We start from the raw sequence: 22326 nt of genomic DNA, 5'->3' as shown, positions 1-22326 counted from the left end.
TTGACAAAAATATCTTATTGGGTTTTTCTTTTATAATTAATCTGGCGATTTATATTCAATCCCTGTTTTAAGTGTCAGTGTCCCATATAGTTTATTAAAATTACATTTGTTTGGTTGATATTGATTTCTGCTTTCCTCCAGCCTTCCTGTTTGGTGTACTCTTTCTCCAGAGGTAACATGTGCTGTGGCTTCTAACAGTGTTTTATTAGGAAAAAAAGCAGGCCATCCCCCCATACTGTGACTTACACCCGTAGTATATAATATAGGCGGTAGTAATACAAGGTTACATAACAGCAGGTGGTTTTATTATCAAAGTCCCTTGATTTTGATTTAATGAGCTCTGCCTTGGCCCATTATCAACATTTCCAGGAAAAAAAATCCATTAAAACCGTTTGTAACTTTTTGAGTTATTTTGCTCACAAACTGTCTCATAACCGCCTTGGCGGAGGTGAGATGAATAAATAGTTTAGACCTTCACCCTCTCTCCTGAAGAATGATTTGCGAGAGAGAGATCAGATAAAGTAGGCAACGCAAAAAATATAAATTACTTCTGATTCTATAGACTGTTTCCACAATTCTGCCTTCTGAGTTTAAAAAACACAAAACACTTCCACATCGTACAAGTAGAGTCTGTTATTATCATCCCATGACACCATGTTTGTTGACCAAATGTTTTACATGTTGATGGGGTGATAGTGGAAGTTATCGGTCCGTATGTGCGTGCGTGCGTGTGTGTACGTATGTCCTCGCGCAGTGACGTCTGCGTCCCAGAATGCAGTCTGGTAAACAGACATGGAAGCGCCAGGTGAAGTCCTCCACAGAGGCTGAACAGTGCACTCGCTCTCTCCCACCGTCTTCTGTCCCCTTCGCCCAGTGCATCCACTTTGTAGACGCCTGTCCGCCATCACGTTTGCGTCTACGGTATTTCGGGCCTCGGTAAGAGTGAACTTGTTATCGATCTGCGACGATGGTTAATGACTTCTGCTGTGCTGTCAGGCTTCTTCCAGCTTCCTCGCTAAGGCTAGTTATGGCTGGCTAAGGGCTTCGGCTAGCAGGCTAATGTAGCTTCCACTGCTGTCTAGTAATGTGCCAGTTACAGACCTACACCGGCTGGGTTTCTAAACTAAACTGCAGCCAGGATTCAACTTTTTACGGTCTCATTTACTGCGAAGTCCTGCGATGAAAAAAATGTATGAAGAAAAAAGTTAGTGCAGGTTATTGTGGTAAGTGTTCAGCTAGGTTGATAGAAGTGGCAGCATCGCAAGTGAATAAAACTGCAGTTTCTTGCTGGTGTCGTCCAGTTCCGGCTAATTTAGCCAGCTAACCGAGTTGTTGGGGAAGTTGCTCACCTTATTATCAATGGCAATTTCGCTGTTGCTGCAGAAACCGTCTTTTATTGGCCATGACCTTTGACATAATGTCTCCAGAGAGTACAAACCACGGTTTGAATAAACAGAGAACAAATGAATACTTAACGTGCCCAAATGTTACTAAACAAAGATGGGTGATAGAACTTTTGGGTGTTCAGAAATTGCTGGAGAAATGAAAATGTAGGTCTGTCTCTTGCCTATTCGAATCTATGTCACCTTTTGTGTGATTAAAAGGGATCCTCTTGCCTCACTGTACAAAACAACACAGAATTAAATTTTCTTTATTGAACATCTGCAAAATGGTTCAGTTTGATTTTTATGCATATATGTCTCTCCTTATGGTACGTATTGTTTGCTGCAGCTACAAATTGTTTTCAGCTGTCACCCATCTTATATAAGCCTTTGAAAGAACACCACCCATTCATAGATTAAATTTGTAGAACACTACTTTTTGAAATGCCAATCAAAATGACTCCCAAACCCTTGAGCGCAACATTTCCCAGGTAAAAAAAGAAAGCCGTCTGCAGTAGAATCACAAATGACTAAATTAACCCGTCCATGAGGGCAATGCAGAATGCATTTGGAATGCACTTTTTTTTTAATCTGCAGGATAATTGAAATATTTCCATCTTCTAACAGTGTCATCAAACTGAGTGGACGGTGTTATCTTCCAGATAGTCTATTTAATTATCTAAGAGATGCCCCTATCACTAGACGCAGCCAAAGGGAGAATCATTGCTGACCTGTCTTCTCTTGATGCCCGTCTCTCTCTCTGTCTCTCAAGACTTCCTCTCCAGTGTACGTGGCAGCCAGCCATCACCCAAACTGATGAGGAGCAATTAATCCAGATTCACAAAAGTACTCTTTTTTTATTATTTTCCAAAGGTAAGTTAACTGCATTACAATCATCATTACTGCTTTATTTTTTAAGCTCCCTGATGATAATGTTGGATTATCTACTGGTGTTGGTCAAAGAGTCCATTAGTGTAATGTTCCTATAACTGATTTTTTAAAAGAAAAACACACTTTCATCTTATTTTCATTTCACCCACTTATGTTTCTCCTAATGCTAAACAACAGCGCAAGAACCAATTATGTGAAATCCAATTATCTACAAATTCACGGTGCACTTTTGCATTTATTTCAGGTTAGATATTTTAAGGTAAACAATGATTAAACCTTCAATCCTCGTTGGCCCATTGGGACACAAAACATCATGTGCATAATGATCCAACGTAAAAACAGAATGAAACAAAAAGCTGGCGTTCATTTTTAACAGTTGCTTAAATTGTCACAATATGCTTCTGAAAGAAATTAATGACTTTGTTGTGAGTCCAGTGGTGTTTGGAAGAATGGGAGAATTTACTGAGACGACTGACACTAAACATTCCACTATGTGCAATTCCCAGATGTCCTAAAATAATAGTTTCATAATCTTTCATGTAATTTGTAATGGTGTAATGTTAAATATGTTTTTATTCCTCTTTTGCATCAATTTCATATCAAATCTACAGATTTTTACAGTTTTTTAGGTGGTTGCCTTAAAGACACTGCTTTATTTCTGATTATTTTTTGATAGAGGTATTAAACAGTTGTGCTGTCGAGCTTTTTTAGTGACCCAATATCTATTAGAATGCATCAATATTGGGTTTTCTCTGCTACTGATCTTAGTTCAAGCTCTCTGTCCTTAGAGGGATACTAAGAATCATCACATCTCTTTTTTTATCATTAATGTGTAAAATTGTTAGGTTTCTGCCAATACAGTGCAAAATAAACGAAAAAAGATGCCACATGTTCTTTTCGGAGGCAGCTTCATTGTCATTATAATCTGTTTCTTTATATGGGGTGGTGGACTGACGACAGCCAACTGAGTTACACCTCTTTATATAACAGCTGAGTGTCACTTGGAGGCAAATTCTGGAATGTGTAGCCTCTTCAGCAAATGTCCTCCTAAATGTCGCTTGTGTCAGGACAAAATGAGCTTCAGTATGTGTCTGTTAAGAATGTACAGAAGGAATCATTTTGAAAGAGAAAGTAAAAGATGGAAATCACATTGTCTAAGCTGCTCAGGACCCACAGGGGAATCATTTAAAGCTAAAGATGATTAGATTGTGTTTCCCCTTCATGAACTCTTTGCTACAAAACGGCGAGTGCAAAATTTCACGTCGTCTACAATGGAAAAAACCCAACACTGCTACCGCTGCCAAAAAGAGCTGATATGTGCCAGACGGTGTCATGTAACACACTTGAGGAAAAAGCAATGCTTATAATAATTCTGGAAAATAATAACACTTAAATCAATGAACTTCTAATTCAGAACAGAAGCAAAATCTTGAAGTTTAAGTTGTGGTAGACATTTATCTGTTTAGGAACAGTGACGATGATGACAACAATTACATACATCTATTGCATTTGTATGTATAATGTGGCTGGCCATCCACAGGAGGGTCCCGTCACATGAGCCTGGTTCTGCTCAAGGTTTCTTCCTATTAAAGGGGCTCTTTCCTGCCACTCTTGCCTCGGTGCGCTCAGGATCTTGGCTCCTGTGGAGACCATCTCGGTTGTAACAGCCGCGGGTTTAAATAAAGTTGGGTTGAAGTGAACGAGCGACCGTAATAGCCGCACGCGCCCGAGCTAAAGCTAACTGGTTCATAAGCAAAGTGTCACTAAAATCCACATATTGTCCGGGTGGCCACACACAGTGTTTCGGGTTCTTTTTTTTTAAGGGGCGGGCTCGGTGAAACAACAGGCGTTTGTCCGCGTCCATCACTCAGAAAAGTCGTCCTATCCCGAGCGCGCCCAGCGCTGACTGTTGTGTTGTTACATTCTAGCGGAAAGAATGTCGGAAAGGGCCGAGGATGACGTCAGGGGGGAGCAGCGCCGAGCGGCCAGGCAGCAGCTGAAGCAGCAGCAGCAGCAGATCCAGCGGGGAGAAGGCTCCACAGCAATGGCGACTGCTGCGGAGCGGAGATCACTGCCTAGTCCAGAAATAATACTGGGACAGCCGTGGAGCAACTGGGTCGATAGCGCCAAACTCCACGGCAGCGACGGTGAGTTCCCCGGCGTCCCGAAATGTGTGTGAGAAAGCGAGGTGGAGCGCGACAGTTGCCAGTCCTGTGTCCCCCCCCCCCCTCCTTTTTGGCCGATTGCATGCAGTTTTTGGTGGAATATGAAGAAACGCTAGTGGTAGCAACAGCACGGGCAGGAAAGCAAGTGCAAGTATTTATTCCTCCGTGTGTTGGATCGTGTCATTTTCAGGCGCTGAATCGGAGGAAAGTTTCAAAGACTTCGGGAAAAATCGAGAGGCCATGCGCTTGTGCAAAGAAGGTGAGTGTTATTTTTCATTCTCTGTAGGGCCAAAGGTGTGTTTTGGTTCTGGAGGTTTTGCGCTCACAATACTTTGGAAACCTTATTGGATCAAAGCAAACGGGCTCTTAACCGTGTAATGACAGGACAACCGGATGTAAGTGAAGGCGCCTGTAAATAGTGTTTGGTGACATTTGTAGGTGAGGGTTCCCAAACACTTCCTCCACTAATACCTTATTGTTTTGATTGTTCACATAAATTTAATAACGTCCTTTCTTGGTTTTCGTTATTGCATTTCCCCCCTCAGATTTTTTTAAAAAAAACCATAATAAATATATAACTAAATGTAAACTCTAGTAATCTGGGCAAAACCAGCAAGGTTTAATTCCTTTGCGATTTTAATGAAGCCAAAATGAAATGTTAATTTCGAGTCAATGTCATTTCTGAAAGGAAGAGCTACCAATGTAACCAAAGTAGTTAGGCTTATACTTGTATTAAAGTTGTATAGTTGTATTAAATGCAATAATGGTTGTGTAAAAAGAATATGGGGTTCTTTGACTTTTTCTTTTCTCCGTAGTTTTCATTTTGGCACCTGGACACAAATGTTAAAAATAAAAATGTAATGCCCAAAAGTTAAGCTGATTATTAAGCCTCTAATGATCTGGGTCTAGGTGATTAATTATTTGAATGAGGATTCAATCAAATTGATGAAAAGTCTTGGAAGTTGTGCCTTTCCTTTGAAATTCCTTTAGCACATGTTTCCTAACTGTCTAAAACTTTTCAGTCGTAAAGCTGTCAAAACGGAATTGCTGCGATAAATTAGGTAATTCGTTTTCCAACAATTGAATATAAAGCATTTAATCCCCTACCCCTCAACCTCTAGCTCAACAACCAGTACCCAAGTTTAATTTCTGATTTATTCAAGCTGAGAAAATGCAACTGATGGTCTGGTTTCTCCTTTTGCTAGTGAAAAGTAATCATACAAATGGATATTTTTATTTGAAGATGAAGTTCAGTAAAGATTTGATAAAAGCCTGAATATAATTGTAGTGGTGTCGGAGCAGCAGACTGATGTTTGGCAGCAGGTTTATTTTTGGAAACACCTCACCAAGCATTAGAAAACGCATCTTGCATGACCGCCTGGATTTACAGTGATGTCATATTTAAGAATGTATTAAGCATAAACGAAGTCCCGGCTTTACCACCATTTAAGAGTGAAACTCAGATTTAGAGTTGAGGGATCACAACTCGTCTTGAGGATGTCTTCTCACTTTAATTCCAGTTGACTGGAGCAACATTTTGCCACTATAAATTCAGTGGAACAAGGCATTACGTAACATTGTGCTGATTTCATTGATGTTAGTTTCAGTCCTTTGAAGGGTTTTTATTGCGTCAATTGCTCAAGGACACTTATCATGTCAAACGTGACCTTGTTGTTACAACCTGGTCATGTTATGATAAAATTCTTTGAGATTTTTCTCTGAGCTTGGACCAGATAAATGCTTTCAGCAGTTTCCCCCCTCTGGAATTCTGTTTGGTTATAATTTCACCACATATAGGACACTATTGACACAAAAACCACAAAGATCTTTAGATTCTCCGTATCATCCTACAGCTACGGGAAAGTGCTGACTAGTGCGATTATGTGTCAGAATTAGATGTCTGATTGACCTTCTGGATCCTATTATACAAATATATTCTTCTAAATTACTGATGGTGGTCTCCTCATATGTTGTATTAATGTATCTGTCCAGGCCTGATGGCCACCAGCTTCACACCCTTCAACCTGTTTGCCTCAAGTGTGTGTAGTGCAGTTTGTTTTTCTTTTTAAGAGGGTTAATAAATTATGTGCTATTGGGTCACAACAGGGATTCATCCTAAATCTCATTCTGGCTTGATGGACTGAACATAAAATGTTCTCCTATGTGATTTAAATTATTGAATGAGCCAGGTTGCATTAAAAAAAAAAAGGAGAAACATAGCTGTTGACCAACAGAAATGTTTTTTCCCTTTTTAGATGGGCGTTATCTGTCTTCACTCGACACACACTGTCGGTGGCCTGTAGTGGTGTGTGAGACTTCACAGGATATAAGTGTGTGTGACTAGTAGGGGCATTACAAGTGGATGACTACGCCTCCCTGACGTGACTCACGTCACATTCACCAACACACCGACACTTCATAGAGCGTCATACACAGAATCAGGCTGTTCGTTTGAGTCACCCCCTCATACATTGCTTGTTTGTTGAGTTTCACATTCACGGAAGTTGGAATATGTAGTGTCGGCGTCAAACGGGAGTTGGGTTGAGCGTGTGTGGTGCGCAGAGGCAGTCGCTCATTTGCTATGGGAGTAGATGAGGCATGTGAAATTAAGTGTAGTTCTTGTCTCTCTCCCCCCCTCAGTAAGGCCTTTTCCAGCTTGTTTTTGGTCATTTCTGGGTTTCACTTGTTACAGCTTCTGCTTCCTTTCTTTGCATGTTCCTCATCTCCCATTTGCACAATAGTCAAATGGAAATGAGAGCTAGTCGAAGCGTGGGGCCATTTGAGCGGCGCTGTTTAGTCGTGTCAAGGCGATCTGGCCAGGCCGCTTCTATTGTTAAGTGGCCTTTTTGGAGAACGCCCCGTTCTGTTTGGGAATGAGCCCCGTAAGACCTCGCTATTGATCCAGCAGGGAAATGTGGTCAGCCCGTTTCTATAAAGGATCTGAAGGAAGTGGGAGTTTTAATAAAGAATACACGGGGAGTTATTGATCTGGCCAATGCGTGTGCTCCCTCATTACGACTTTAATTTATTGAAGCCGCTGAAATCCGTCTTGTGCTGCGTTTTGAACAGATTCCACTGTCTTTTCTCATCAGCATTGTCGGTGAGTGGATTTCACACAGGTTATTGTATTCTGCAGTGGATTGCAAGATGCAGCATTGACCTAGCAATTCGCCATCCCATTATCGCCTCAGCTTGCTCAGTGTATTTACAGAGGCCATCCTAAGTAATAACCTGCCCAGATCTGACCAAAACTCCCAGTACAAAATGTACAGGTAAGGAGTGGTGAGTCCATCGAAAAAGACAACCGAGAGAACTGTAGTGAGATTTAAAAGCTTAGCCAGTGTTTCAGTATGAGTCACAGTTGTGTTTTTTCCATCTTTGTAGAGTAATCGGGGCCCTTTTAACGTTTAAAACCCAATATAATGTACATTTTTATTTTGTCTCAATCATACGGACGTCTCGTCTTTACCTCCTAGCAGGACCCCCGTTTGTGCCGTTTTTGTGTGCTCGAAGCAAGTGGCTTCAGATAGTTGGCAAACATATAAGCAGTGTCAGAAACATCAGTCTGTTCACTCAAGCTTGCCTATAACCCCCAAAGAGACGGCTTTTTCAGCACCCATTCAACTCAATGGCACTTAGCGGTCCTGGTCGAGTGCACGCTGGAGAGGGTCTCCACTCCTCAGCTGGCTTCTTCTTGGCTCGTCACAACACCCCAGGCCATCTTCTAAAGAGCCCTCTTAATTAGGAGCTTTCTACTTTCTGCATCAGGGTGAATTCTGGTGACACTGGCATTAGGAGGCCCTCTGATTTACCTTGGAGTGCTTTATGAAGAATGTAGGTGGGGCTTTTGCTGCGGCGATGCCCCGTGTTGCTGTCATTCAGGCTGCTTTTGCTATTCCTGTGTTTGAATGTTGTAACACCCCAACTGCCACGCAGGGAAGTTCCACCATATGTGCACCATTTTTAAAAAGGACTCAGCTCTGCCACTTTCTGTTTACTTTATTTGGTCATGTCAACACGATGCTCTACACTTTGTCTGCCTCTGTCAAGAAAGCACTTTCATTATGCGGGGACTCACATGAGAATATTTTCATAGAAGTTTGATATCTTGGAGAGATTATTAGACGCAATGTAACATTGTATTTCTGTCTCTGCCTTTTTTTTAGTGTCTTATCAGCTGTTTGTGTTCTTAGACTCTGCTTGTTTACTGGTTAATTTTTTTTCCTTCCTATACAGACATGCCAATATTTGGCCAGTGTCCCGCACAGGACGACTTCTACCTGGTGATGTGCAGCCAGTGCAGCCAGGTTGTCAAGCCCCAAGCCTTCCACGCACACTATGGTACATTTCACACGCTTGTCTTTTTCATCTTAACACCCTACAGGGTTGTAGGAGTTTCTCCTGTAAAGCTGGGTGAATCAGCGATAAAGGAATAGAAGCAGCCGTCGGAGCGTGGTGGAATGACGACGCCGACACTTCACACATTAACAAATGTCTCCCTCCACGTCGGCATTCCACCAGGGCTTCTCCACACAGAAACCTGAGAAGGAACTGCCAAACGCAGTCAGATGCAGTCAAACGTGACCGAGGCATAGAAAAATGCAGTGCTTAATGCAACAAGAATGAGAAGCAGTAGTATTTTTATTCCTTTTTTCCCTTCAAGTTACGTCCAGAGAAAGAAATTCTGTCCGCTGTAGGTCAGGCTACTCTAAACTTTGTGACTGCAAATGGCACATCCCTCCATCGATGTTGCTGGACTGAAAAACTGACGGATAGAGGCAAAAAATGTCCAGTTAGAATTCTTCCACCTGGGTGACTGAGACATAATCAAAAATAATGACTGAGACGCTGGTTGTTTGCTAAATGGTTAATCTTCACTCTTGCAGTGACTTTAGAAAGAGACTATTTTTGACTGAAAGGTAGAATTTTTGAATTTAGAATTAGGTAGAATTTTTTACAAAGTTATTTCATTTACTCGTTTCCATTTCATATCTGTTTTTTTTTTCAGTTGCGAACCATTTCAGTGGCATTAAGAGGCAGCATGATAACAAATTACCTGCAATTTTGTCCTTTTTAGAGTTGAGAGTATGCATAAAAATGTGAACCAGTTGGTTGTCTTGTGGCTCCATGTGGGCTTTTAGCTCTCTCCACCTACATCTGACGAATGCCAGTTTGGATAGTAGTCATCAAATTAACCAGTTTAATCTTGTGCAGCAGACCAGCTTAACAGGAATGGGAAAATTGAACATATTTCCTGAATTCCACAGAGACTTTGGGTTGTCTTGCAGCCATTCATCTCCTGGCTCGCTTCCTCTGACGCCATGTGGCATCAATATGGACTAAACGATTTCATCTCGGCACCAGTGAGATGGTCGTAATATGATTTTATTGTGCTTCTTTGAGCACATCAATGTGGTTCTCTGTTGGTCCCCCAGCCAGGAATGTCCTTGAACATGCAAGATCTCACAAAAACACGTACCTGTACCTGGAAAGAACTCGTATACAGGGAGTAAAACCAAGAACTGAACCGCTGCATCATTTTTAAGGTTGCAAAGATGCATTTCAAACGCAACAGCTCTGGCGAGTATCTCCGGTGACATTTTACAAGAACGATAAGGGCGGCCGAATAACTCGGCAAAGAGATCTCATTGCCGTCCCTGTTGTGTGGCAGATGATCTTATTCTCTGCGCGTAGAGTAAGGAGCTTTCTGTCTCCACGTCCTCTCCCACGTCTGTGATATTTAAAGCAGCTTCGGCATCTAGTATGTTTTAAATATCATTCAATCCGAGCGTGGAGGCTCAGACAGGGATGGACCACATTTCATGACCACCTTCCAAGTGAAAATTACAGTGCAACAATGCCTTGTAAATGTTGTTTCTATCTAATGGCTGCATGTTCTTTAATTTGGGATTTCATTCATTTTTGGTCAGCAGACAGTGTTGACAAGAGGGTCATGTCGACCTAAATATGTTCAGCTCTTTAGCAGACTCCTCTCTTGTAAAGACGACCAAGGGATAATCATGTGAACTGAGCTTGTTTAGCAAGAGCAATGTGCATTATTTCTAAAGAATAATCAGTTTTTTTAAGAAACAAGCTTTTTTTAGCATGTAATTGACAACTTTGTATCTCACTCGGCTTTTCTGCTGATGTGCTGCCTTCGATCGGTTATCTCAGTAGCTTTCAAGTTCAGACAGGAAATGATGCTCTTGACCTGTTGGCAGTTTTCTTTTTAAGGCAGAGCTGGCATGGATAACAAATTCTGCTTATCTGTTGTCAGGGTAACCCAATAACTGCTCTTAGAGTTCTTCAGTTCCTGTGTATCTTGCCTTTCTCCTGATTCGTAGCCAATAGTCACTCATTTCAGCTAGGCTTTGCTTGTAGAATTCTGACAACTGAATTTGTGTGCTTTAATCAAAGCCTTGTTTTCACTTTTGCTCCAGAGAGAAGACACAGTTCACTAAGCAAACCAGCCTCTACTACGCCCTTCCCAGTATCGGGAAGGAACCGGAGCAGTGGTCTCGGGCCTGGGCTGAGCACTGGGACTGGGGCTGGTGTTTCCGGTGGAGGCATCCTCAGTCGAACCTCCACGATTGGCTCCAGCTTTTCCTCCTCTTCAATGTCTTCTGCCTCTTCCAATCCCAAACTCCACAAACCAGCCAAAGAGAAGATGCCAAGCATTCAGCGAAGACCACCTTTTCCACCCTTCCGGATGATCCAGCCAGACAAGATGTAAGTTTACATGTTTTCAAGGTCGCGTGTCACTTGGCTGGTGGTTGTTGGGAGCAAAGACCAAATGCTTCAGATTTTTCATTTAGAATTTCTACACTACATGAAATAATAGAAGCTTAGGCTGAATTTCACACCATAATATCATTTATTCTCACACAAGTGGATTAAGTCTTCAGCTGTTGGATCCTTCGTGGTATGAGGGAACTTGCTGGGCTGTATTTGGCTGTCATCTTCTGGTTCCAGTCCAGCCTGCGATCTTTCAGGCCTTGTAATGCCAGAAAAGCATTGATGTCCTGGTGGTATTCTTTTGTTTTTTCCCTCTTATTTATACAACAAGATGTAATTTAGTGGAGTCACAGTGAACGAAGATGTGGAAAGTTGGCAGCGCAGATGGTGAAGTAGTAAGTTGAAGCCATACTGCATATAATGCTCCATTTAATGTACGCTTTTCCCAGAGGCCCCCTGGAATGCAAAGGAATTTCAGAACAGAGAAAAGAGCATGCAGGTCGAAGGTCTTCGTCTAGTTTTGAGCAAAATCTTTTTGTGCTCTAGGCCCCACCCTCTGACCTGGAGGTGACATATCTAAAAAAAATGAATTGAGCAGATAATTACTCAGGTGGTCTAACCTCCACTTAGCTGGAACTCACAAACGCTGATTACTGTGCCAGAAGGGATGACCTTTTACCTTCCTTCTGGTTATTGCTTTGATTAAAAACCATCGATCAGCAGACTTGTTTATAAGCAAAGAAATATTCATGAGGTGCTTTGTGGCTAAATGTGCATGTCTTCAGTGCTGGATATGAAATAGATGCATGTGTGAATTGTCCACTCCACTTTTGCTGATAATTTTTTTTTTTTTTGTGCTCTTATACTATTTTAATGGTTGGAAGATGGAGGTCTTTGGTTTCTACGGACATGCTCAGAATGATCTCTGCAGGGATGTTGTAGGCCCAAAATGTAATCCACACTTGGGTATTAGAAATCTGCTGGGTCTGAGCAGATCACAAACGCCAGAGTTTGATCTACTGTGACCTGCACGGTCTAAACGTGTCTGATCATATTTACAGTATATGCTAAAACTGCCATAACCTGTTTTGCATCTGTAAGAGAAAATAATATCCTTGTGAGTTTTTGCTTTTGATAAATGTTGAGTCAATTTAGCTGTATGTTTTGTTTTCCCAGACCCATTCATGCGTGCACATCTGTCTCTTACCATGCTTTTATCACAGGCTCTGTGTTTCTAACTCTCAGCTTCCTCCTTGCGGCCCTCTTCATCTCTGTAACCTTCTCTTCCAGCCTCACTCCAGCCGTCAAGGTGGAGAAGATGCATCTGCGGGTGGACCCGTCAGCTAAGCTGGTGCAGACCCCATCTGCCCTCGCCACCACCTCATCCTCATCTACATCCTCTGCTAGCACCACTGTGAGCAACAACACTACCGCCATCACCACCTCCTCTTCATCCTCATCATCAGCCCTTAAACAAGGCCTTAACTGTCCCTCCATACCAAAGCCTTCATTAATGATCCCAGGCCAGATTCCTAATGGCAAGGGCCATCTCTCAGAAAAGAAGCAGGACAGCAACAGCCATGTCAGTAGCAGACGCCACCTTAATAAGAAACTGACAGGTGAGTTGAGGGAAAGTCCTTTGCTTTATACTGTGTGTTCATGTCATGTTTTTAAGTTTTCTTTATTCTGTGGCTAATGTCTCTTTTTTTTTCTTTCCTTTCCCTTCCGCCTCTCTCTGGCTTCAGAACGTGAGTTCAATCCCGATATCCACTGTGGCGTTGTGGATATGACGACTCGAAAAACATGCACAAGATCGCTAACATGCAAGGTAAAGCTAGTGTTTGAGCTTTTAGCGCTGAGCAATATGAAAAGTAGAGCAACAGAAGTTTTTGCTTGTGTTTATGGTTAGTCTTTTATCAGTGACTGACATTTGAGAATCAGTCTTTTAAAAATAGCTCTGCCAAAACCAGTATTAAAATAGATTTAAGATACCTCAAAGTATCACATTAATTTGGATGTGGTTGACTGCCTCTTGTTCAATTTAATAAAATTAATAACAACAAAAATACAACAAAAAATATGTCGGGGCCATAATACTGAGACCAATTTGTGCCAAGAATGAGATATCAAAGGTTTAAAACCAAGCCAGTCTTGGCTTGTTGCCTTGTACAAATATGGCTTTTATAAATGGATCAAACCAAACAGTGATTGATTCACAAGCATTTTCATTCAAAACAAGAAAACAATTTGACCAAAATACAATTTTTTGCCAAATGTGCCTGCAAAAGTGTGGCACTTAAAACCAATTGAGATGGATCTGGACTTAATCATAGGCTGCGCAAACAAATAAGTTGATTTTGTCTGTCCAGATTTATGATTGTGATGCGCAGCTCTTCCCCAACAAGTTCCAGGCAGGTTTTAGCTGGAGTGGCAACAGTCACTGCAGTTTCTGTCTTGTGTGAACTGTTGGGAGGATGTTAGGATGGTTTAAATCAACACACAGGTTCCAGCAGTTGCGCAATAATTTTGACCGGTGACCTTACTGATTGTCCCATAGACACATTCCTTAAGCCAGCGGAGGGCAGTGCCAGGACGCAGGAAGCGCTTTGACACACTGCTGGCAGAGCACAAGAACAGAGCAAGGGAGCGGGAGAGGGAGAGAGAACTCCATCAACCCCATTCCCAGCAAAACCCCTCTCTCAGGGACTCGCACCCCTCCACCCACCCCATTGCCGACACCTACCAAGTTGCTCAAGGCAATGGCCTCGCCCCAGATGCAACCAAGCCTGTGCCACTCATCAAGCCTAGGTTTAGCAGTCCCGCTCTTCCACGGTATGTCCTCCTTCCGATCATTTCATTTTTTTGTACCTGCAGGGGTAGCTAACAATGTAACCTTTAAATACTGCAATTGCTATCCTGTTTGACACGTTTTGTACAGTTTCCTTAAACAACGGCGTCCGTCTCTCTCCATACTAAACAGCAGTCATGGAGCAGGGACCCCAGGAGATGCTACGCTTGTCCACGAGTCACCACATCACCCTCCAACCATGCCTGATGGGTTTTCCCGTCACTCCAGCGATGAGGGAGAGAACGAAGAGCGGGAGGAAGTAATTGACAAACTGGACTGTCACTATTCAGGTTATCACCCTCGGCCGGTAGCTGTAAGTACACTCTTAGTAACCAGCCTTTTGTAACGCAGCAGAACTGAGTGTCGTTCAAAAGACTCAGTGTCTTTCGCAATCGATTCCATGTCGTTTTAAAATGATAAGCACTGCTTCTCTCTTCCCAGTATTGTACATTTGGAAGTCGGCTCGTCGGGAGGGGCTGTTACCTTTTTGACAGACGATGGGACAGAGTGCGATGTGCCCTGACCACAATGATGGACAAGCATGTCAACTCTCAGCTGTGGAAGTGAGACTGTTTCCATCAAATTTCATGCTTTCCTGGTTGCAGGGCTATGATTAAACTGACTGTACATCACCCTGACAAACAATTAGAACTTCTGTTGGATTGATCCTAGGAGTAGAGCAGTAACATACATTATGGCCATAACTAATGTAATGTTCTTGTTACAGGAAAATCCCCTTGGCCTTGGAAAACCCATCTACACCCACACATAGGACAAGCACAAATTCCCACAGTAGCACACCTTCTTCAGGCTTCCTGAGCCCCCCCGCCACCCTGACCCAGACTCTTTATAGCCAATCGTACGATGGCAAGTCTGTACTTTCTTATGGGACCACGTTAAATGCCCGCAGCTCACCACAGGGCGGGGCTGAGCACCCGGCCTACGGCATTACGCAGGCCCGACAAGTGTCTTCGTCGCCGCAGATGCCTTTAACCCACTCCTCCTCCTCTTCATCGTCAGCTCCCTCCCTAGCCTCAGGCCGGGCGCTTAAGTCCCGTTCCTCCAGCAGCAGCACTAACAAGTCATCATCGTCCTTCAGGCCAAAGGAGATGTCCTCGGGCTCCTCCGCATCTGTCGTACCAAACTCCGCAGGTGGGGGCAGCAGTGGAGCCAGCGTCAACAGTAGCAGCACTGGATTAGGCTCTGGGAAGAAGAGGAAGAACAGTTCTGTTCTTTCTTCATCCTACGGCCCTTTGGAATCCACAAATACCAACTACTCTTCCTCCTCCTCCTCCTCCTCCTCCTCATTCAGAAAGAACTGTGCAAATGTCGGCAGCTCAGGGAGCACCTACCACCACAGCTCATTAGTTTCCTCATCCACATCATCATTATCATCCTCTCACAGCGGGGTCCACAGCGTGGGACTCACCTGCGGCCCCACCGTGCGGACCAATTCACTTAGCCTCAAAGCCGAGCCCTCCGGGGGTTCGGCCGGTGGCTCCTCGGGGCCACAAACGCGAGGTCCTCCCTCGGGCAGCCCTGCAGAATCCATCAAACGCATGAGCGTAGTGATGAACAGCAGCGACTCCACCCTGTCTCTCGGGCCCTTCGTTCACCACCAGTCCTCATCCGATCACCACACCAGCTTCAGCCACCACTCCTCAGACGGGCGCCTGGAGGGCAAGAAGCGCAAAAGCTCTCCCGCCTCCAGTGGCATCACTAGTGGAGGTGGAGCAGGAGGAATTGGGGGAGGAGGTGGGCCGGCACCAGGTAGAGCCAAAGTGGCCAAGTCACCTGCCGTCAACAACATCCATAACAAGCACGGGCGGAGCATTCCAGGCACAACAGGGCTACCCAATAACTCCCATTTACATCAGGTGAGATTGTCGGGGCTTATGGGAAATGGTGTTTGACAGATAAGTCATAGATTTGATACTTTTATTCTGCTGAGGTCACAACTGTGCCGTCTCTCTGTTTTCTCTGCTTCCTCCAAAGCCAAAGGCTCGCCCCTGACAGCGGCGTCGAGCTCCTGTGGATGGAACCGGCAGGTGGATGGGGAATAGTCTGGAGCCGTCTGCATACCGCTCCGGATTGCTCGAGGCCTTTTCGAAAATCAAACCCATATTACTTTAACGATTACCCGAGTTTCATTCGCTTCCCACAATCCTCAGGGTGGAGATGATCTGGACTGCCCAGTGAAGTCAATGTGGTCCTTAATATTTCTCCCAAAGCCATTTGTATGTGTACGTGTGAGATAAGTGTGTGTGTGTGTGTGTGTGTATCGTCCTAGTATTCCGAAAGGTCTTCCTGTCTGGTTCGAACAGTAGCAACTGCCATGGGTCTCTTGAGCTGCCGTTCAGAGCTCACTGGGTTCAGGTTAAGGGCTGTCGCAACAAGCCGTCGCATCACTGAGCAACCTGGGAGACGACACACTTCCTGTTATGTACGAGTGCATTCGTGTGCATGCATGTCGGAGGGGTTGTGTTTGTTAGTTTTCTTGTCAGACTCTACTGGACTACTGGAATTAATTGTACACCCCCAGCGCCTGATCTCAGAAGCCTTGAAAGGAGAACAGGAGCAATCTGTACTAACACGTCCTTAAACGAAATCACAATCACCTGCCTGACGACGCGCGTCCTCGGGGCGTGTGCGGCGGAGCCGAGAGGAGCCCGTCAGGACGATCTGGTCCATTCTTTTTGCTCTCCAGACTAATTATGCAAGTGTTACCTTTTTACGACTATTATGAGCTTTTTACACTGAACTGCAGAGTGTTTGTAGACGCGGCGGCGAGCGGCGCGCTATCAAATGTGAAAAGGACACCCGATGTGCCCGTTCGATCGAGCCTTTTGTCAGGAGATAGCTCGGCGTTGAGGACACCTGTTCGTTCTCTGAACCTTTTGTGCAGAATGTTCGCCGCAGCGGACATAACCCCCAACTGTGAACAGCACTAAACAACTACTCTCTCCGCAGGCGCCGCCTCGACGGCGCACAAAACCACGCCAAAATTTCAGCTTTGCCAACTTGTTTTTATTTTTTAGTTTCGCAGAAAAGCTGGGCTGCCTCGCTCGTGACGTGCGTGGATGTGAAGAAAAATCTCTGCAGGTCTTTTTGCTGTTTTTATTTTTTATTTTTTTGGTCACAACCTACCTAATTTGTACCCAGGCGGCCGTGTGAAATCCACCGATGCTGATGTGAATTGTAATGTATATTGTCCCTGCGGAGGGAATCAGGTACGGTACGTCTTAACTGGAGCAACTTTTCTTATGCACGCCACCCGTCTTCTGTGGTTCCGATTGTCCCTCCACCCCAACCACTACCCAGGCCCGTGGGTGATGAGTCCGCCGATGCCTCGCCAGGCGTTGCTCTCCTAGCACAGTCTTAAATCAGGCAATAATCGCCTGTCCCGATGGGATGTCTGTTTGTTTTCGAGACGCTCGACCGGGTTTTACGGTGCGAGATTCATAGAGATGGCTTCACGGGGCGTTTTGGTAACGGCCGTTGATTTACAGAACTTCCACTGATGTCAGATAGTGAGGTTAAATATGGATTTTTAAATGATTTAGCCGTTTTCTTCGTAGCCTACGTATCAAACAAGTGTTTAAGTATCCCTGTTTGAGAATACGTATTTTGTTAACAAATTGTACATAGTGAAATATGTATTTTTGCACAGGCTTTTTTCATACACGGTGAATTTTTTGGTACATTAAAACAAAAAGAATTATTTATTTAGTAAAGAAATTTTAGAGTGGTTCACTGCCAAGACTATATAATGCAATATGCCTATATGTAGAAGCATCTCATGAATCATGTACTGAAAACCTTGAAGGAAGATGAAGTGTTGCCACTGTAGCATGTCCGTTTGACAGAGGATATCTTTATTCACTCTTCAAGGTCTCAATCACATGTGCTTTTATAAGATGTTATGTTGCCAATGAATCCGACAACACGCGAGGGAAAAAAACAAACTAAACAGGACGTGACCCAATTAGCCTGTGATTTTAAACTGTCCCGCTGTCCAGAAGCTGCGCCCGTTCTCTTTGTAAAGCCCCGAACCTGTTTTCAGTTCTTTTATAGTAAGAGTCAGAGGGAGGGGGTTGAGGAACAAATATTTGCTTTATCATTGCCAAACGAGTAATTTGAAGCTTTCAGAGAGAGAAGTGTGTGCAGCTTTTAAAATATCAAATTAAGAAAGTGCCTGAATTTGTGTCACCATGACTGTTGGGGGACAGAGTTGTGGACTGGGGGAGGTGTTTTACCTTACTTGAATGTTGGAGCGCTTCAGGAGTTTGCTTCTAAACCTGGCTGAGAACCCCAAATGTGGTAAAAACCCGAGCTTGTCAACTGCCCATCCTACATCTTGGGATTTTCTTCAGGGTAGAGGTTTATCAAGTTTACCCCCCCCCCCCCCTCTCTCTGTTTGTCCATGTGGTTTATTGAGACTTGGATATAATCGGTTGTTTTGTTTACCCTCAAATCCATTTGACACTTTGGCAGTGTTTCCATGGGATGGAAACAGTGTTCCTTAGACTTGGAATGTGAACATGAGTGAAACATTTTATTTGGGGGGAAATCAATCCACCATCCATGCTCTGTAAAAGTATGTACGTATAGATTTGTTCTTTTTGTATACGTTATCAGAATCATTTTCGGCTGGATTTATGTATTGGCTGCTATGTAATTCATGAACAAAACATAGGGTAGAATTAATATTTAAAGAAAAAAGATTGTATAGTATTTGTTTTGCTACAAGTTTCTGTAAATAAAATAATTTATACTGCTATTTATATCAAACAACGCCTCGGTGTCTTTGTGTACAACATCATGGGAACGTGGAGGGTGTGTTTAACAGGTTTTTTTTATTAATATTTACACAATATAAGAGATCTTGTCAAACTGCAGTTTAGGGTAAACTTGTGACGAGAAAGGGGAGCTCCAACGTTACATGTTGATGACTCTCGACAGCTTCTGGACTCTGTTCAGCAGCAAGTCGCCCTTCTTGATGGTTTCCTGGTACTGCCAGTTTTTACTGTCGGGTCTGCAAAGATCACAAGGCCCTTAGAGATCTGCCTTCTCGCCACAGACAAGCTTCATGCACGGAGTTACCGGGACACAATTACCTGTTAGTTTCCACTATTTCGTTCACTTTGTCAATTTTACAGTGGAGACGGCCGGCAGCTATGAATCGAGACAGTTCCCTATGGAGAGAGGAAACTTAAACTGACAATGGGCTTCTATAAAGCCTAAATAAACCAAACATTGTGGATGAATAGTCACACTTGTGAAGGACTAAAGTTTCAAATGAAACAACACATTTGGACACAGCACAAATACTCACTGGTCAATGAATTCCGTGCTCACGCCAAAGGCTTCGGCCATGTAGCCGAGGGTCAGAGAGCGGTACGACTCCAGCAGCTGGCTGTAGGCCTGGATCCTCATTTCCCTCACGTAGTAACGGTAATGTGGTGCGAAGAGCCAGTCCCTCTTCATCTCCTGCTCTACAAGAGCTGTGATACAAAGAGTCTTGGGTCATGACAAAAAGAAAACAAAACAGAACAAAGCCAGATAAAGGGAAAAAAGGTCCATACCCAAGGACTGGAAGAAGACGGAGTAACGGCATTCGTAGAGAGAAAAAAGATACTGGCGAACAGAAGGCAGACTGTGAAGAACCTCCAAGATCTCTGCCCCTTTTATTACCTGCAGAGAAATTTTAGCGCAGTCATTATGGCAACTGTTTTTATTCTGTTCAGGTATCTGACATTATCCAAGAAAGGTCAGTAACACACAGCCAAAATACTTGAGCCGAATCGATCTACCTTTTCACGAAGGTCGGGCCGTTTGAGGGCGATCATGCACACATAAACCGTGTAGGTGACAAACGTTTTGTAGTCCATCAGCTCATATGAAGTGAAGGTTGAGACTGTGTCAAGGAACAGCTCTGCCGCCTGTTTGAAGTCCCTGATGGCCACACAGTACAGGCCCTGGTACACTTTCAGACGGTTCCTCCTGTCCCAGTCGCCCCCCTCCTCAATGAGGCTGCAGGCACAATTTGACATGAGTATTTTTTATAATCAAGAATAGAAATCTTTAAAATCAGGGGAGAGCAGGGCTTTTGCCTCTTTGCTTTCTCTGTGTTGCGTGTGATGAGGTCATTATCCATGTAGAAAAGGCCGATCCTCAGCAGGTAGAAGACGATGTCCAGTCTGTGACCCAGAGCCACGGTTTTGTCATAGGTCTTCCTGAAGGCTGTTAGGGCGCCCTCCTGTGGACACAAGAGCACATCAAGTATGTCATTGAACACCTCAGTGAAGCCTTGTCACTGCCAATTCCTTACGGGTATTCTACAGTCTTACTCGCATATATTGCATTAGATTGTTACCTTGTCGCCAATTCTAATCAGATATTCGGCTTTGGCCATCATTGCATCTCGAATCTCGCTTTCCCCCAGGCTCTTCTCTGCATCTTCCAGCACATCGTCCAGGCGCTTTAGTTCCTCCTCATTTGCCTTCTTCATTTTGTTCAACAGCTCTCCGTCCAGCTGCCAGTTTAGATCCTTACACAGAACCTCATAATAAGGCGCCATATCTGAGGAAAGAAAACTAATTAACCAAAGACCAGACAATCCCTGAGTGGAAGTCCTAATGGTCGTGATCTTCTTAGATAACAATTTCAGACAAATGTAAGCACTTAAACAACACAAATGTGCAGTTGTCGGTGGACACTAACAACAATTTAATGTTTTAAAGGGGAAAAACATGAAACAAAATACAGCCCCTTCGTGGCGTTTACAGGCTGTAGTCAATGGTTCGTTACAATCCGTCAAATCTTTTATAGCTTGTCAGAGAATTTGACCCCAATTACGCTAAATGTGTATGCACGCACAAAAATACTAGTAAGCTGCGTGAAATATTCAGAATATACAGCCTGTACAGGTCACACCGTAACGCTAACTTACTGTTAGCTTTGATAGCATCCATGAGCTCGGTCTTCACTTTAGCATCCTGTCGGTGGCCATCCATCGTGAGTAAAAACTTTAGCTGTGCTATCCTCAGATCGGGATTCTTGGGCAGACCCTCCTCTTCGAGATTTTCTAGCGGCATCTTGCTTCGAGATTTTAAAAAAACTAACAAAGAGAGAAACTAAAGACGCTTTTATGCAGACAGTCTTTCTATTAGCTAACGATGACTACGGAAAACAGTAGGCACCGTTTGTTTCCGCCGGAGCGTTTGTCAGCGAGGGGCGCAGAACGTAGTTCTTGCTCAGCGCCACCTAACGGACAGGAGGAAAAACGACACATGAGTCCGACGTGTCAATAAATGCGTACATCACAGGTGGTTGGAATCTATATCATCATCATTAGTCTTTTCTGCTGTTTCCAACGTAAGGAAACGTCATTTTGAATGATTAAAAAGCGTTCAGAAATTTTAAAAATGCCATGCAAAAAAAAAAAGTATCGGCTGTATTTCTAAAACATTGTCTCTTTAAAATGTCAAAAATAAAGGAATCTTCTACACTTCATGAGTTCTTATATGCTTGTGGTTTATTGGTAAAAGTATGTACAGTGCATGTTAAAAATTGACATAAAGACTAGTAAAGCATGTGTCCATGTCCATATAGATAACAGGTAATTTGACAAAACAAGAGTTTTTGTCATTGATTGGTAACTTAATCTCTAATTCACAGAGGTGAGCTGTTGATTCATTTTCACATAGTTCCTCTGTTTGTTTTGGTACATTCAGACAAAAAGAAGTGTCATGCTTGGGGTGCTGAAAGCTTGTTGAGCTATGACTTTTGGAAGAAAAAAATTCTAAAAGTTAATGATAACCCGCCTGGATTTTAAAATCATGAAACAGAGTCCACACTCCATGCAGGCTTGAAGACAGCATGCAGGCTTTGCTGAAGCAGCTGGTAGGCATTTGTTTCTGATGATTTTGTTGCAGGAGAGAGAGGATTTTGTTATGTACAGTAATGAGAAAGCTCAACGAAACACATGTTGATTTAATATGTATTTTTTAAATATTTAATATGTAATATGTATTATTTTGTGCAAACCTTAATAACCTTCCAACACACTGTAATTTTCTGTCTCTGTCATCATAAAATACAATGATAATTAATAAACTTCTTTTTTTTTTCCTTAAAGTTTGTCTGTACTCAGTGACTCATACAGTTTTTGCTTAGTCATTCGAGTCTGTCGAGGCTTGTGCTCAGTCACGCACGGTGCTGCTCAACAGTTTCTGAGCTGAAGATTCTCATCAAAGTTTACATTTAGCCAATGTTATTGAGAAAGGTCGTTTTCACCTCAGAT

General features: G+C 43.3%; 3 protein-coding genes across 4 annotated transcripts in view; 2 read left to right on the top strand and 1 right to left on the bottom strand.

The window, feature by feature from the left end:
• Window positions 1-757: 757 nt before the first annotated feature.
• On the top strand, window positions 758-18815 carry LOC130524065 (ataxin-7). 2 transcript variants are annotated; one of them, XM_057029797.1, is made up of 14 exons: window positions 758-936; window positions 2155-2255; window positions 4202-4420; window positions 4629-4697; window positions 8675-8779; window positions 10879-11167; window positions 12464-12587; window positions 12678-12792; window positions 12919-13001; window positions 13731-14005; window positions 14145-14334; window positions 14463-14584; window positions 14749-15898; window positions 16017-18815. In XM_057029797.1, the coding sequence occupies exons 1-14, from the start codon at window positions 773-775 to the stop codon at window positions 16032-16034; spliced, it is 3024 nt and encodes a 1007-aa protein (XP_056885777.1). In that variant the 5' UTR covers window positions 758-772; the 3' UTR covers window positions 16035-18815. The 2 variants fall into 2 exon arrangements, with proteins under 2 accessions (XP_056885777.1, XP_056885776.1); XM_057029796.1 differs by having other exon boundaries at window positions 12464-12792.
• A 43-nt stretch (window positions 18816-18858) lies between these two features.
• psmd6 (proteasome 26S subunit, non-ATPase 6) lies at window positions 18859-21259 on the bottom strand. The gene is made up of 8 exons (XM_057029798.1): window positions 20974-21259; window positions 20398-20603; window positions 20135-20280; window positions 19835-20054; window positions 19607-19715; window positions 19357-19525; window positions 19139-19216; window positions 18859-19056 (listed from the first exon to the last, which is right to left on the bottom strand). The coding sequence occupies exons 1-8, from the start codon at window positions 21116-21118 to the stop codon at window positions 18960-18962; spliced, it is 1170 nt and encodes a 389-aa protein (XP_056885778.1). The 5' UTR covers window positions 21119-21259; the 3' UTR covers window positions 18859-18959.
• Window positions 21260-21834: 575 nt separating this feature from the next.
• The window catches only part of slc2a9l1 (solute carrier family 2 member 9, like 1), a 4628-nt gene continuing 4136 nt past the window's right edge, over window positions 21835-22326 (top strand). Inside the window, exon 1 of the mRNA XM_057031289.1 lies at window positions 21835-21926. Coding sequence (XP_056887269.1) covers window positions 21903-21926 — 24 coding nt within the window. The 5' untranslated portion in view covers window positions 21835-21902. The remainder of the gene's footprint in view (window positions 21927-22326) is intronic.

This window comes from Takifugu flavidus, chromosome 4, assembly GCF_003711565.1.
Source record: "Takifugu flavidus isolate HTHZ2018 chromosome 4, ASM371156v2, whole genome shotgun sequence".
NCBI classification, from domain to species: Eukaryota; Metazoa; Chordata; class Actinopteri; order Tetraodontiformes; family Tetraodontidae; genus Takifugu; species Takifugu flavidus.
Note: the sequence above shows the minus strand (reverse complement) of the source record. Positions and strands in the feature narration are given on the sequence as shown.